The sequence below is a fragment of the Nothoprocta perdicaria genome, unplaced genomic scaffold (assembly GCF_003342845.1).
Source record: "Nothoprocta perdicaria isolate Ctin4 unplaced genomic scaffold, notPer1 scaffold_75, whole genome shotgun sequence".
Taxonomy (NCBI): domain Eukaryota; kingdom Metazoa; phylum Chordata; class Aves; order Tinamiformes; family Tinamidae; genus Nothoprocta; species Nothoprocta perdicaria.
The window spans coordinates 113,324-127,528 of record NW_020456032.1 but is presented as its reverse complement, the minus strand read 5'-3'; the positions used below and the strand labels follow the sequence as shown (position 1 = coordinate 127,528).

The following is a 14,205-nucleotide window of genomic DNA, read 5'->3' as shown; positions in this document are numbered from 1 at the left end:
CCAYGCGTGACATGACCAAGGGCACGTGTGGCCAGGAGGACAAGAGGGACAAAACTGTGGGCTCTCTTCCCTTGCAAGGGGAAGTGGAGCCACGGCTCAGGAATTTCTCAGAAAACTTCAAAAGTCGATCAAGGACAGGAAAGYAGCATGGAGAGAGACAGAATCACAGATCAGTGAGGTAGGAATGGATCCCAAGAGATCATTGAGTCATCTAGCAGGGACACCCAGAGCACRGGGCACCCAGTCACATCCAGGCAGGTTGGAAGWTCTCCGGACCAGGAGCCTCCCCAGCCTCCCTGGGCAGCCTGGGCCAGGGCTCGGRCACCCTCACACCAAAGAAGCTCCTCCTCACATGGAGACGGAACTGCCTCGGGTTCAACTTGTCCCCATTGCCCCTTGTCCTGTCACTGGCCACCACTGAGAAGAGCTTGGCCCCATCCTCTTCCCAACAAATGCTTGTCTCCAGTCAGGACACTGCGCACAATGTTCTCCAGAGTTAACCAGGACGTCTTCATTTGTTCTTGTGGACAGGCACCTGATTAACATCATTAAAAGATGATTCTCCTCTGAACTGGGCAGCAAAACTCTCCAGAGCATGTCAAGAAAGTGCCATCTTTCTGGGCCAGGATCAAGAGCACCTTGGCCTCTGGTTATCCTCATCCTTCATCTCCATGAGCAGGACCAGTTGCCTCTGCAGATCTCTGAAAGCTGCCCCATCACAGATCTGGAAATCTTTGTATTTCAGAAAAACAAGCAAACAAGGAAAGAAGCACTTAGCATTTCAGAACAGGGCTGTTCAGTGGCCACAAAATCACTTCTGCCCCAAAACGCATCAAGATTTGAGTGAGGAACGTCCCCTGCCAAGYGCTAGGCTTGGAGGGATGGGTCAGCCCTGGGCAGCACATCCCCATGTGGTCCCTGGATCCCCCTCCATGAGCTCATGTCCAGCCCCTGTGTCCCGGCCGGCGGCAGCCCCTGTCCCCGCGGCGCGCGTGGCTGCCGGTTCCTCTGCCTCCCTGGCTGTTGTGCGGAGCTGGCCGCGCTGCAGGCTCCTCACGCCGCGCTGCCCTCGTCACGAGCTCCCTCCCAGCCCGTGTGGATGATAAATGGAGGAGGGGAGTCCARCCCCCCGGCTGCCACGGCCCCGTTAGCCTATTGAGGAATCGGCGAGCGGACGTCGCGGTGCTGCCAACACGAGCCCGGCGCTCGGGAGCACGGGCTGCAGCAGAAGCGTGGCACAAACCCCAACTGCCTCTCYCTGTGCGCTTTGTTGCCAGCGCTGCTTTCTTCACGGCTTGGCCCCCGAGCCTCCCTAGCTTCATTGCTCGCACTGCACACGTGTGTTTCACGTCAGGAGCGTGCGAGCCTCGCTGGAGCCGGGCACTCGAGGCGGCCGCCAGCGAGGGTGGAGCAGCCCCTGGGCTGCCTCCGGAGGAGCATCCCCAGCAGGTCACCCATGGAGCATCTCTCATGAGGAGAGGCCGAGAGAGCTGGGCCTGCTCAGCCTGGAGTAGATCCATCCGAACGTGAGGAAAACCTTTACTGTGAGACTGACAGAGCACTGGAGCAGGTGTCTGAGAGAGGCTCTGGAGTCTCCTTCCCTGGAGATGTCCAGGAGATGTTTGGACGGGATCCTGTGCARCGTGCTCCAGGTGACCTTGCCCCAGCAGGGAGCCTGGACCAGGAGGTCTGCAGAGGTCCCGTCCTCCACCCTCCTGTGATTGCAGGAGCTGGAGGCAGCYGGATCAGCCGGGAGCTCCCAACGTGTCTCCTGCCATTCTTGCCTGGCCCTGGTGCGGACGGAGCCGCCTCAGCCCTCACCCTGCTCTACCTTCCCTAGGAAGCTGTTCCTGATAACTGACGAGTTTGTCATTCCTGAGAAAAAATACAGGAGTCCAACTGCTGAGGATACAATTACAGCAAAACCTATCTCGGGGCTATTTTTCTTAAAAAGCCAATCCAAATTTTACAAGCTCCAGCTGACACACATTAAGGGCTTAAAGCAAACTTTCTGTGACATTTTGTTGATGTTACCCTGGCTGGCACGGGCTGACATAAGGAACAGTAAGAGTTATTCTCTGTGCAGGCCTCCCCCCGCACCTCGCAGGCGGAGCAGCGAGCGCGGGAGCATCCTCGAAGCGAAGCCAGGGAAACCAGGAAGCGATTCCTCCTGCTCCTGGATTTCGGGACTTTGTGGGTGATGCCGTGTGCATTGTTATACCACCCATGCCACATCCAGAGCCTCACGGCACCATCTTTCCTGTTGCACAGCAGAGAGATTGTTGCACATCTGGGATGTTCTGCAATTCAGCACCGCAGCTGAGGGCCGTAAGAGCTGCTTGTGTGACCCCAGTGTCTGTGTGGCAAATAGCTGCTCTGGAGGAGGACGGGTGCTGGGTGGCTCTGACACCGGCACCGGGTGACCCAACATTATCCTGGCTCTGCTGYGGCTCTGCACAAGTCGTACCCTCGCCTAGGTCTTGTTTCCCCTCTTCTCCGTGTCAGGTCTGTCTCATTTGTAAAGTCTCTGTGGGGGGGATGATTTTACAAGACGATCACACAACACCCGGGGTGATCAGAACGATCAGCCCTTAGCCAGCAGCTCCCATTAACCRTGGCAATGTAATGAAGGAGTCAGCATCACGTTATCTGTTCCGACATCCTAGAAAATCAAGGCATTTGGGAAGAGGTTTGCTCCATGTCCTGCAGCAGTTGAACTGCAGCCGTTCCAAATAGAAATAGATGTTCAGAAGACCCTGGCCCTTCCACTTGGAAGAAAGATCAGGCTGGCTTAGTGCAGTATTTTCTCCATTGAATAATACTAGTTGYTCAAGTCTAGCAAAGCTGCCTGCGCACGTTGGAGCAGCTGGGTTATGTGTTGGTCTGATGGACGCAGGGTCGGGCAGGGAGGCCGCAGAGCTCCCATGGGGGGGGGATCCATGGGCATCGCCAGCACGGGCTGCTCAGAGGACCAGCCCTCCTCCTCAAAAGGAGGCTCCCGATGCTCATGGAGCCTCCCCAGGCCGGTTGTTTCCCAGTCCAATGCTTTAAGGAGGAGGAATGACCTAAGTGCTCCTAGCACCATCATGTCCCAGTGCCCTGCCCCCTGTGCAAGTCTAGGGCCGCATGGTGACTGGAGGGGGCTGGACAGCACAGCCTTTTGGGGTCTGTAAAACAGACACAATTTCCCTTTTTCCCCTTTTTTTTGATGTCTCTGAAGGTTTTGATGATGGACACCCCAGTGCTGCGACCCAACTAGGAGAGCGTTGAGGGAGCGAGTCCCGTGAGGCAGAACTGAGTGAAGTCTGTTTAGATACAACGTCCTGTCCCTCGCTCATGTTGCCCTGTCACTTTGGATAGAGGTGCTGGTGGGGCCGGGATTCCTTGCAAGGACGGCRCGTCGGCACCGCTGCACCCCTCGCCAGCACCTCTCATCCCAAAGCACCTCCCAAATCACTCACGGAGGTCGCAGCCCCCCGAGACGCAGCCGCTGAGGGGGAAACGGAGCAGCGAGCACATCCCAAAGCRCATCCGAGTTTCACAGGGAAATCAGAGCTTTGGGCGTCTTACTCTGACAGGTGCACCGGGTAGGATAATCTGCACGGATTTTGCAGTCTCTGAAAATAATAGATGGATTTGCCGAAGTGAGCGATTTCGCAGGAAGACGGATCCGTGCTTGGGGTTGTATTAGATCCGTGCTGCCTTATCAGCGGGCGGCAAACGGCCCACGCGTGGATGGGCTGAATCCCCAGCTAAAACTGCGGTTGGGCAGCGGGAGAGCTCCACGTACCCCGTGCCCTCGGCCAGGGAACGGCAGAGCGGGTCGAGCCCACGCGGTGCAGCAGGAGAAGGTGAACGCCGCTCCGGGACCAAGCGGGAACACAGGCCGGGAATTGCGTCATTGGGGGGGAAGATGTTTCCAATAGCACCYGACCCGCCAAAACGTAGGGAAGAGATGCGGAGCCGCCGAGCAGGAACGGGCGGAACGCGGCCAGAAACCAGGGTGAAGGTGGGTGGAAAGGAGGCGCGAGGGGAGGCGAGGCCGCCCCGCGAGGCCCCGGCGCAGCGGGGGCKCCGGCGCCGTCGGGTCCCGGCGCAGGGACACAGGGGCAGCGCGGGGCTGGGCACCGAGGGCAGCGCTACCGGGGTCGGGCCGGGAGGCTCCCCCGCCGCAGCCGCCCGTGGGACACGGGCCCTTCGTGCCGCCGCCGCCCGCCCGCCCCCCCGGGCACGGAGCGTCCCCCCCGGGTCCTGCTCGCGCTGCAGCCCGGCCGGCGGGGCCGGGCCGGGCCGGGCCGGGCCGGGGGCCGAACCGGCGGCCCCGTTTGGTTTGTGCGGCCGCGCCGCGACTGGGGCGCAGAGGCGAGCGGCGCGGACGGCCCCGCGGGCGCTGCCAAATGAGCGCCGCGCGCCGCGCCCGACGGCCCCATCTCCAGCTTCCTCAACGGCTCGGGCAGCAAGCGGCTGCCGCAGGCCATCATCATCGGCGTCAAGAAGGGCGGCACGCGGGCGCTGCTCGAGTTCCTGCGCGTGCACCCCGACGTGCGCGCCGTGGGCGCCGAGCCGCACTTCTTCGACCGCAACTACGAGCGCGGGCTCGCCTGGTACAGGTAGGGCACGGCGGGGCTGCCGGCCGCCCCGCTTTACCGTGGGGGGCAGCGCCGCTGCTCGCGGGGGTGCGGCGGGGCTTGAGGGGCTCGCGCGGACCCCCCGCGCGCGGGACGGCGGCCGCGGGGCCCCGCTCTTGGGCACGGGGCTCCGCGCGGCCCCGCTGCCGAGCGCGGAGGCTCCTTGGTGGCCGGTTCGAGCCGTCTCCGCGGGACTCGGCCCGCCCCGACGGGCCGGTGCCGGGCGGGACGCGGCGCCGCCGCCGCAGGGGGGTTGCGGCCGCTCGAGCGCCCCGTGCCCAGCGCGGAACACGCGGCGCTTTCTGCCCCGGGGACGGTTTCGGAGCGGGGACAATTTTCGGGAGAAATGCGCGAGCTCGTCGCTGATCGCGGCAGCGCGGCAAGGCGCGAGCTTCAGCATCTGCCCCCTAAAAAACGATGCGCTGCCCTCCTGCGAGCGCCCGCGCGGAGCGGCCCCGCCGTCCGCGGGAGTTTTTAACACGCGCTTTGTGCCGCGCGTGGGCAGGGAGCTGAGCGGGGCCCCGGAGCTGCAGCCCGGCCCGAGGTGGCGGCCGCCGCGCGCCGCATCCCGCCGCTCGGCAGCGTGAGAAGCTCCCGCCGCCGAGGGCACTTGGGTTGATGCGCTTTTTGCGTGATTAATTTATTTTTAATGCTGCTATCCCTCAGCAGCTGGCAAAAAGGCAAGGCAGGAGAAGATGTGGCTTGAAAGAAGCCTCTTCCAAAGCACTTTCGTTTTACACAGTTCTGGGATTTGGGCGGCATGTCCGGCGCGCTGTCTCAGGGCTCCTGTCGCCAAAGCTTTACACGAGTTTCCTTTTTTTTTAAATAGGAATCTCGCATTTTGCAAGGAGAACTTGCGCGTTGCGAAGCGGGAGACCTGTCAAGATTTATTAGCAAAATGGTGTTGTACGTGTTGAACTCTGTTTTTAATTAGGTACCTAAATTAGACCATAAAATGGTTGATTAATCTTTTACAAGTAAGGGGTGGAAGGGGAGAAGGAGAGCAGAGCGGTTATGATTACAGTAATCTGTTATCCCAGATGCRGTTGCGAGGAAGTCGATATTTAGAGGAAACATTATTTTTGATTTCGGAGAAATTGGCACCCGGGTTGTGCATAAAACAAATAGTTTCTCCTTAGTGCTTCATTTGAAGCCCGTCGCATCGGCTTACGTGTTAAGAAGCATCTAAGCGAGCGGATTTTTTTAAACTTAAATCTGACTCATTTTCCCTGYGAGGCCGCGGAGCATCGCGCTGAAGTGATGCTGAAAGTCCGGAGCTCGGCCGGGCGCCGCTCGCCCCTCGTTCGGCACCGGCTGCTCCACCCGCGGGATCGGGACCTGCATCGATCCTGAGCGGAGGAGAGCGAAGAGGGAGGAAGAATAAATAATGCAGAGTCCATTACACAAAAGCACTTGCCGAGGGCAGCGGTGGGTGAGTTGTTGGGTGATTTTGCAGCATTTTTGACTTGGGCTTGAATTAGAGCCGGTGTTTGTGCCTCCAATTTTCGATTTTGGGAAGCGGGTTCTCGAAGCGCCCGCTGCCCTGGGTGCATCGCGGCACTGCGGCCCGCGCTCCTTCCCGCCCGCCCCAACRGGCGCTTCAGTTATTATCTTAATGTCAATGAGGATAAGCATTTGTGTTTGCTTGTTAACGGCCCAATAAAATCAGATTAAAAATGTTGTAAAATCGCCACCGTGCCTATAGCGGCGCATTTAGCGGGACGATCCCCATTTTGGGGTATTCTTTTTTTCTTTTCGGGTGTTTTTGCACAAACCGGCCCACTAAACTTTGCAGTGAGGGCAGTTAACTGGCGATCTGGCACTTTGCTTTAAACGGCTTTTCCTGCCCTGTTGGAAAGGGCACCGGGCAAGTTTCGATCCTTGCCTCGTGTAAGGCACATTTTATTTGTCTGCCTGCAGAGCAAATCCGTTCACTGCTAAAAAATATTTATTTGCTGTTATTTTTTTTTTTTTTGAACTGTCCCTGCCGTGCAGTGGCATTTTCTAATTCAGCATTGCTGCAGGTCCTCGAGCGGCAGGTCGGGTGTTTGCTTGTTTAGCTCGATGAAAGTGCCTGTTCCAAAGTGCTTATAATTTATCATATTTATAAAACAACCACTCATGCCTTAAGTTTTCATGTAGAATTAAAAAACCAAAACCCTGAACTTTTGTGGGGGACACTGCAAACTTTTCTTCTTGCTTCGTTTTCTGCTCCGTGGCGGAGCTGGGGTGCGGCAAGAGGCACTTTTCTTTCACAGGGCCAGCAAAGTTGCAACGAGCGGCTCTGCCCCCCCTTTTCTCAAATCGTAGCGTGAAAAGAGGAAAAGACAAATGGACTTTTTGATAGTTAGAGACTGAATGACAATCGCTCTGGTAAGCGGGTTGTGGGTTGTTTTTGTTTTTCACCCCTGATAAATTAATACGACGTGGTAGCTGCTTTGAGTGAAAATATTTGCCRTGACAGAGGAGAAAGGAGAAGCAGCCGCTGCTGCAGACTCGTGTGAGCAGCGCGTGGGGTTTGGGGATGGCCCCGGAGCCTCCCGCTTGCAGTGCGGCTGGCGGCGCCTGGCATCGCGGTGCCCGTGCGCCCCTGCAGCGCTCCGCTCCACACGCAGCCTTTCCCCGGTACCCGACGGGGCTGGGGGGCTCTTTGCAAGCCCAGAGAAGCAGGTGCTTTGCATATTGCACCCTATTTCTTGCTCATTTTTAAGTGTGGCTGGGGACTGGGAGTCTTTTGTCCCGCAGTGAATGCGAGGCGAGAAGAAAGGAGACAGTGCGGTGTCTGCGGTGAGGGTGTGGAGTGTTGTCCCCGCTCAGCCCGTGCTTGGGGCCGGGAGGGCTGCAGTGCCCGGCCCTGCCGCCGCGGGCTGCGCCGTCCCGCACTGTCCCGTCCCTCCGGACATCGCGGATTTGCATTGCCAGCCTCTCCATGGGGAAGCCGCGCGCCGCGGCGGCCACGGTCCCCACTGCAGAGCTCTCTGCAGCGTCTTCCCCTGCATGAGCCCAGGCCCGTGAGCTGCTTCCTCGCGCGGTGATTTTTCCGGGGGGAGGAAGGTGGCTCGGAGTGTGCAGTGAGCCTGCCCGGCCCCTGCGCGTCTGGCGGCGAGGTCAGGTCTGTGTGYGCAGAACGCGGCCCCGTGCTCCTGCGCACAGTGGGAACCTCCTCAGCTGCCGCCTCGACGGTGGTTGTTTTTATTGTTAATATTTTCCTAGTAGCCTCTTTGCCTCCCTTAGGRCTCCTGAGAGGGACGAGGGCCACTCACACAGGGGACGAGTTCAGCTGTGGCTGCTCCAAAGTGTGGAATGTCCAAATGTGCCAGTGTCCAACGGGGACTGGCCCTGTGGTTGGATGTTCCCTGTGATTCTGACCCAACAGCGGTTATTGAGGCTAAATACCGATCTCTCTACCTATATATCCTCACATGTTGCATGTGCTTCATCATCGGGTGCTCCCTCTGCGATGCCAGCGGGCTGCTCTGCTTGGGGCTTGGCCAGGGCCCAGGCTCGCTCCTGCCACCCCGGTTTATCCCTCTCCTCATGGGCCCAGCACCCTGGGGCTGAGGGGAGCCCGTCCCGCGGCGCGCGGCTGCCCTGCAGCCGGGCTGGCACGGGCGAGGGCCCCGGGGAGCCGCGAGCCGCCCGCACAGATGGCGCGGATTCCTGGCGGGGCCGGGCCCGGCGCGCCACGCCGCAGCCCCCGGCGCCGCTCGGGTTTCACGGCCTCACCTGTCGGGCCGCCCCGCGGGCGCCGTGTCGGGGGCAGCCGCCCCGCGCCGCTCTGCCTCCCACCACGGCCCGCGGGCACGGCTTGGCCTCGGCCCATGGGGCTCCGTCAAGACSAGTTTGGGGAAGTTTTCCCTTTTTGTTCCTCTTTTAAAGCGAGTGAGGGCTCCATGGCCTGTTGTACTTTGGGCACCTTGAGGTGCTCGTGAGATCGCTTTGTTTCGGAGCAGACCCAGCAAGCGACAGCATGGCCGCTGCTGCAGTCCCCCTGAACAGAGGTGTCTCTGAGCTGCCCTTCTCATCCCGCCCCATGCTGACTGCGTTTTGCCTTCACACCTTGCTGCTTCCCAGATGCGCTGCTGTTGATCCATCCACACAAGGAGGAGGCCAGCAATCCTTGAGCCGGCATGGACCTGTCCTGGTGGTGCCGATCCCGCTGCTCCGGGGACTGAGGGCAGGGCTACCATGTAGGCTCCAAGCACCGTGTCGTCCTGGCCTCCACTAGAGCCTGGGAGGGGAGCTGATGAGCTGCTCCTGGGTGCTGCCACGTGGCGCGTGAGGAGGGACAGCAGGAGAGGCCCTGGTTCTCCGTGAGTGACTCAGCGCAGCCCTGCCTTGCTGCTCGCGGCTGCACGGGCGCTCGCCCACGCCGGGGCCGCCCCGGCTCTTGCAGCAGCTGCCAGCGTGTGTTTCACCCCGCGCTCGCTGGAAGCGTCGCGGCGCAGCCCGTCGGACCTTGCCGACGGCAGCTGAAAGGCCACGCAGTAAATGGACCTCCTCTTGACCTTCCTAATGAGGGGGCTGGTGACAAAATGCATCGATTATCGGCCTGCTCCCAACAAATGTGAGGTTAAGCTGGTCTGGAGGTCATTGTGAGATGCCTCGAGATGAGTCTCGAAGGCCACGGGCTGAGGTCYGGGCGAGTGGAGGCAAGGAAGGTCGTTAGCAGGGTAATGAGCGTGGGGAGCCCTCTGCCYTGCTGGGCTTGCGGGGGCATCTCTGTGGCCTGCTCGTCCTCGGGGATGCACAGTCAGCCATGGTTTGTTCATAGACGTGTGTTTGTAGGTGTTAAGGAAAGCGAATCACTCCTCCTGAGGCTGTGCTGGGCCCCAAACACTCCTCGTGGTGGTTTTGCCCTTGGTTGTAGCTCTGAAGGCAGAGGAGGAAAACGGCCTTGGTGGTAACGGCTCTGTGCATGGCACTGTGACATGCTGGGGGAGAAGGGGGCTGTGTGGGGCCGGGGTGGGCTGCGAGGAGACACTGTGAGCAGCGCCTGGAGCCGCAGGCAGCGCAGTGGGGCCTCGGGGTTCTGCGGGGCCCGGGCCCTGCCGCCTAGAGCCCGGCCGAGGCACGCAGAGAGGCCCAAACTTAGGCAGGGGACACACTGATACGGAGAGGAACTTAAGAGGAAAACACAGGTAGAAGTGCCATGAGCAGAAGACCTAATGTTCATTTCAAGGAAATTGCCCATTCACAGTGTTTTCTTTTGCTTCTTGTATTGAAATCCCTGAGGGTGGCAGTCCCATGGTAAGTGGAAGCAGGGAAGGGGAGAATTTCTTTTGAAGAAAGGCAGTGTCGTGTCTCGTTGTAGTTCTGCTAAATCTTCTGCGCCTGCTAGAACCTTCCCAGTGGTGCTCAAGATGCATTTTGTGGTCTCCTTTTTCCRTGGAACAGGGATAGAGAAGTTCTCTACCGAGAGTCTGGACAAACCAGGGATTTAAATCACTTTATGGTAGCTAAGGATCTGACCCAAACTGCATTTTGCAGCCATTTAGCACAAATCTCTGCCTCGGTGTAACTTCTCAGAGCAGCATTGGGGGAGGCCAAACCTGCTGGCCTCAGAGGAATAGTCCTCAGCTCTATCAGCAGCCCTGGTGCCTTCTCGGAATCCCTAYGCCGCTAAAACCCGTGGGATGAGAGCTGTGATCTGGCCAACCAGGTCACCTTGTCCTACCACGCGCYGCTGCCAATCCACCCAAGTGCCAAGTTAATTAGCAAAATGATCAGCTGTAACCTCTCCTTTGAACTGGCAAGGTCTGTCCCCTCCCGTGTGAAGGCTGGCAGCTTAGTCAGGCCAGAAGCAAGTAAAAACGTGTGCGTATGTCTATTTTTACATGCACGCTCGCTCTGGGTGGATGTACATGTTGTATCCGTCCCTCGCTGAGCRTGAGTGCGAGGCCGAGGCCGAATGYGGCGGCGCGGCCGCCGTGGTGCTGCGAGCGGCGAGGCCGAGCACGGCTGGGGCTAAAGCGCCGCCTCCCTCCCTAAACGTGCTYGTCATGCGTGACGCTGGCCCCGGGCTAGAGATGGGTCTGCAATAGCGCGCGGGTGGCCGGGGCGCTAGGCTGCTGCGTCCCGGTGACCGTGTCGGCACCCGAGCTCCTCGCCGTGTCTCACGCTGTCCTAAGTCCTGCCTGAGCAGGATCGGGCCGTGCTGAGTGGCCAGCCTCAGGAAACGTCCCCCAGCGGCGTGCACATCGTCAAAACCCATCGCGGGGAAGACGGTTGATAAAGCAGCTGGAAATAGCTTTACGGTGCACCCCTCGGCTTACGGCGGGCAGCCTGCCTCGAGCATTTGACTTAGAAATTTGCCTTGAGATACAAAAGTCCTCCCAGCGCAGAGGCGCAGCAGTGGGCGACGGCTCAGGGAATCCCTTGGGAACTGCTGAGCTCAGGGAATCCTTTGGGAGCCGAGCGGCCTGGCGTTGGGCTGCCGGCAGCTGCATTAGTGCTCGTGGTTTCGTTGCTGTCCGCGTTGAGGCCTGTGTTGCTGCCGTTCACGGCAGGGCCCGCCAAGGCCTGGGTGACTCRGTGCAGCGATTTTCCGGTCACTAGGGGGAGGACGAAACCCCRGAGTTTTTATTAATAAAAGGATTTGCCGCTTCATTTCACTATTAAATATTTGTTTAAAACCTGGCAAGGCCCACAGCTTTTGCTTGATTCATTTGTTTGTTTTTACAGGTGGGTTGGACTTGGAGTGAAGCTAAGAGATGCTGGGGGAAACTGTGGCCAAGCAGACCGATGGTGGGTCCTGTTTGAGAGCTTGGACCGGGACAACAAGCAAAGTCTGTCTCCTTCCAGCTTCTCCTCAGCTTCACACGAAGCTTGTGCTTTTTTTTTTTTTTTTTTTTTTTTTTGTTTTTTTTGTTTTTTTGTTTTTGTTTTGTTTTTGTTTTCTCCCATAATTTTTCCCTGTTGCACCTTGGGCTCCTTCTGATGGCAGTTGCAAAAAGCAGCTCCACGTCCCAGCCCCTGGCCATGCTGCCCGTCCTGCCTCGGGGCTGTCGGCTCCCCCAGAGACGATTGCAAGGTCAGGCTGCTAAATGTAGCCTAATAATTAATTAAGCTATAAATAAACAGCAAGCTCAGGCAGACGTAAAGCAGATTAAGAGCCTCTGAGTTTTCTCCCTCTCGCTGGGCTCCTTCCCGTCCTGCGGTCGCCTGCAGGTCACTTGTGCAGGTGTTGCACGCTCGGTTCTCCCCAGCGTTGTCACGGTCCCCCCAACGCAACCCATCTTCCTCCTGCTGCGTGAAGGGGCAGGTGCAGCATTCCCGCCTGGGAATCGCCTCCGCTGGCATCCAGTGCTGGGAATAGCGACTGGGCATTCRCCTTGAGCAGTTCTGAGGCTCCCAGTGCCAGGCGCCTCAGTACAGCAGGACCCGAGCTGCTTAGTTCTTGTTTGCTGCAGAGCTGGCGGGGAAACTCYAGCGCGGGGTAAAAGACACAAAGCCACAGGGTGCGGGGAAGGTGGGGATGGAGACGGAGAGGGGCTTCCTGGAAGATCTGAAGCAGGCTTTGAGTTTGYTAAGGGGCACAAACAGCCAAACACAGGACTCCTGTGCAGAGTGGTCGGGCTTGTACAGGATCAAAGGCAATTCATCAAAAGCGATGATTTGTTTTAACTGATTTTGAGGTTTACCCCAAACTGACTAAAGGTCACTTTTTTTCCAAACCCAAAGTAAGAATTGGGGATTGGGTTCGGCTTTAAGTTACTTGTAACCAGCTTGCAGTCCAAATGCTGCCTGAGCGAGTGGAGGTGATAGGAGCTGTCAGAGGTTGAGGCTGCTGCAGAAGAGCAGGGCGACTTCCAGCACATCTGTACCAGTCCAGGCTTCACAGAGCACTCAAGTGACAGCAGTATCCTTGCACATCCTGGCAAAGTCTAATCCTTATGTGTGGGGAAACCCTTGGAAAAATCTTGACCGCCACTGGCCCCAGGGGAGCAGTGGGGGACCAACACACATCCTTGCTGCGTGGACTTGCTCTCCAGTGGCTGYGTTGATGCTCTGTGTGCCCCTCTCCAAGGGGAGCAGGAGGCCCTGCAGGAGCAGCTGGGGTGACGCGGGCCCATGGGGGTTTGGCCACCCCCCATACGTGGGGTCACTCGAGCTCCTCTGCTCTGTCACCCTCGCCAGGGCGGAGCTGGCTTGTCTCAGTTGCTGGGTGCTGGGATATCACCACATCCAGGAGCTGGAAGCAGGGAGAATAGGCTTTGTGAGGGCTCACAAAGGAGGCCTGGCCAGTTCAGCACCGGCCAAGGCGGCCTCCGCTGTCTCTTTGGGAACCCAAGGGTGTAGAGATCAAAGGTGCGGGTGAGTCAATTACAATTCACATTTGGTTCATCCATATGTTTGGGTATTTGAAAAGCTTCAATGGTAGCCCATTTTATATCTCTTATGCCCATTGATTTGTTAATCTGACACTCGGTTTCATCTGAATAACAATAGCTCTCATTCAGGYTCCTGGTGTTCAGGGAAAAGTCATTTCGCTTGGGTTGTGCTCCAAGGCCTCAGCACACAGCCCTCTGTGCTCTTTATGCAGAAGGCTTGCCGGCCGGCAGGATAATTCAGCCCTGTAGTAGCTTTTGGAAGGAGCATCACCTTTTGGAAGGAGCATCAGCTCTCGGCAAGGGGGGACCACGTTGGGTTTTGTGCCCATTTTGCAGCACAACCAATAGACCCAGCTGGCAGGCTGGACCTGCTCGTGAAGGGAGCCTTGCGCCAGGCTCGATGCTGAAGGTGCCTCTCAGGGGTTCTCCTGCCTGATTCAGCTCCACAAGGTTCTTGCTGATTGCCACCGTGGTCCCAGCTGCCAGGATGGGCTGCAGCACCAAGGAGAAGTGGGYAAGGTTGAAAGGAAGATGACCCACGTAGTCAGAAAGGAAAGGCGAGCATGAGGAGTCCTCTTAAATACAGCCTGAGCGAGTGTGCTGGGCTGGAGCAAATCATTGGTATGGCCATGTGAAGTCTCTAATTACATGAATACCTTCTTAATTAGAAGCAGTGCTTTGCATCTGTTGCACCTACAGCAGTGCATCTTGCCTCGCTGAGTCTGCTCTTTAAAGAGCTCCTGACTGCATTTAGTTGACTGTTTATGACCAAGTCATGATCCCACGTAATGACTGGGGGAGAAGGGAAGTCTGCAGACAGACCTGCTCCTTCTTGTTTCCCTAATTGGTGCTTGTCTCCCTCCCTTGCTGGGAATTTCACTCCTTCCCAAGGCTGCTCTTTGTCTCCTCCTGCTCTCTTCTTAATTCGGGCACCTTGTGGAGCTGGGACCCAATGCTGGGGTGTAGCAGCTTTCTTGCGTCAATAGGCAGCAGTTCTGCTACGCTGTTCCTTTCATCYAGAAGGCAATTTTATATTCTATTTCTGATGTTTGCTATGGGGGCATTGGTTGAAAAGGGTGAGGAGGGACTAAGGAGAACCATACTGGTCTGATTGATAGCACCTCTTTGCGGGTGGAAAATCCTAATCTGAGCAAACGTGTTCTCATTCATTAACSTGATCTGTTTACAGTGGAGCTCCCTTAATTTCCAATGCACTGTCCACTCCTTTACGATTGTAAATCGCA

General features: G+C 57.9%; 1 protein-coding gene across 1 annotated transcript in view; it reads left to right on the top strand.

Moving 5' to 3' along the window:
- LOC112957715 (heparan sulfate glucosamine 3-O-sulfotransferase 3B1) overlaps positions 1-14,205 on the top strand; it is a gene marked incomplete at its 3' end in the record, with an annotated part of 33,122 nt that overhangs the window by 5,914 nt on the left and 13,003 nt on the right. Inside the window, exon 2 of the mRNA XM_026051454.1 lies at positions 4,403-4,610. Within this exon, the coding sequence (XP_025907239.1) occupies positions 4,403-4,610 (208 nt within the window). The remainder of the gene's footprint in view (positions 1-4,402; positions 4,611-14,205) is intronic.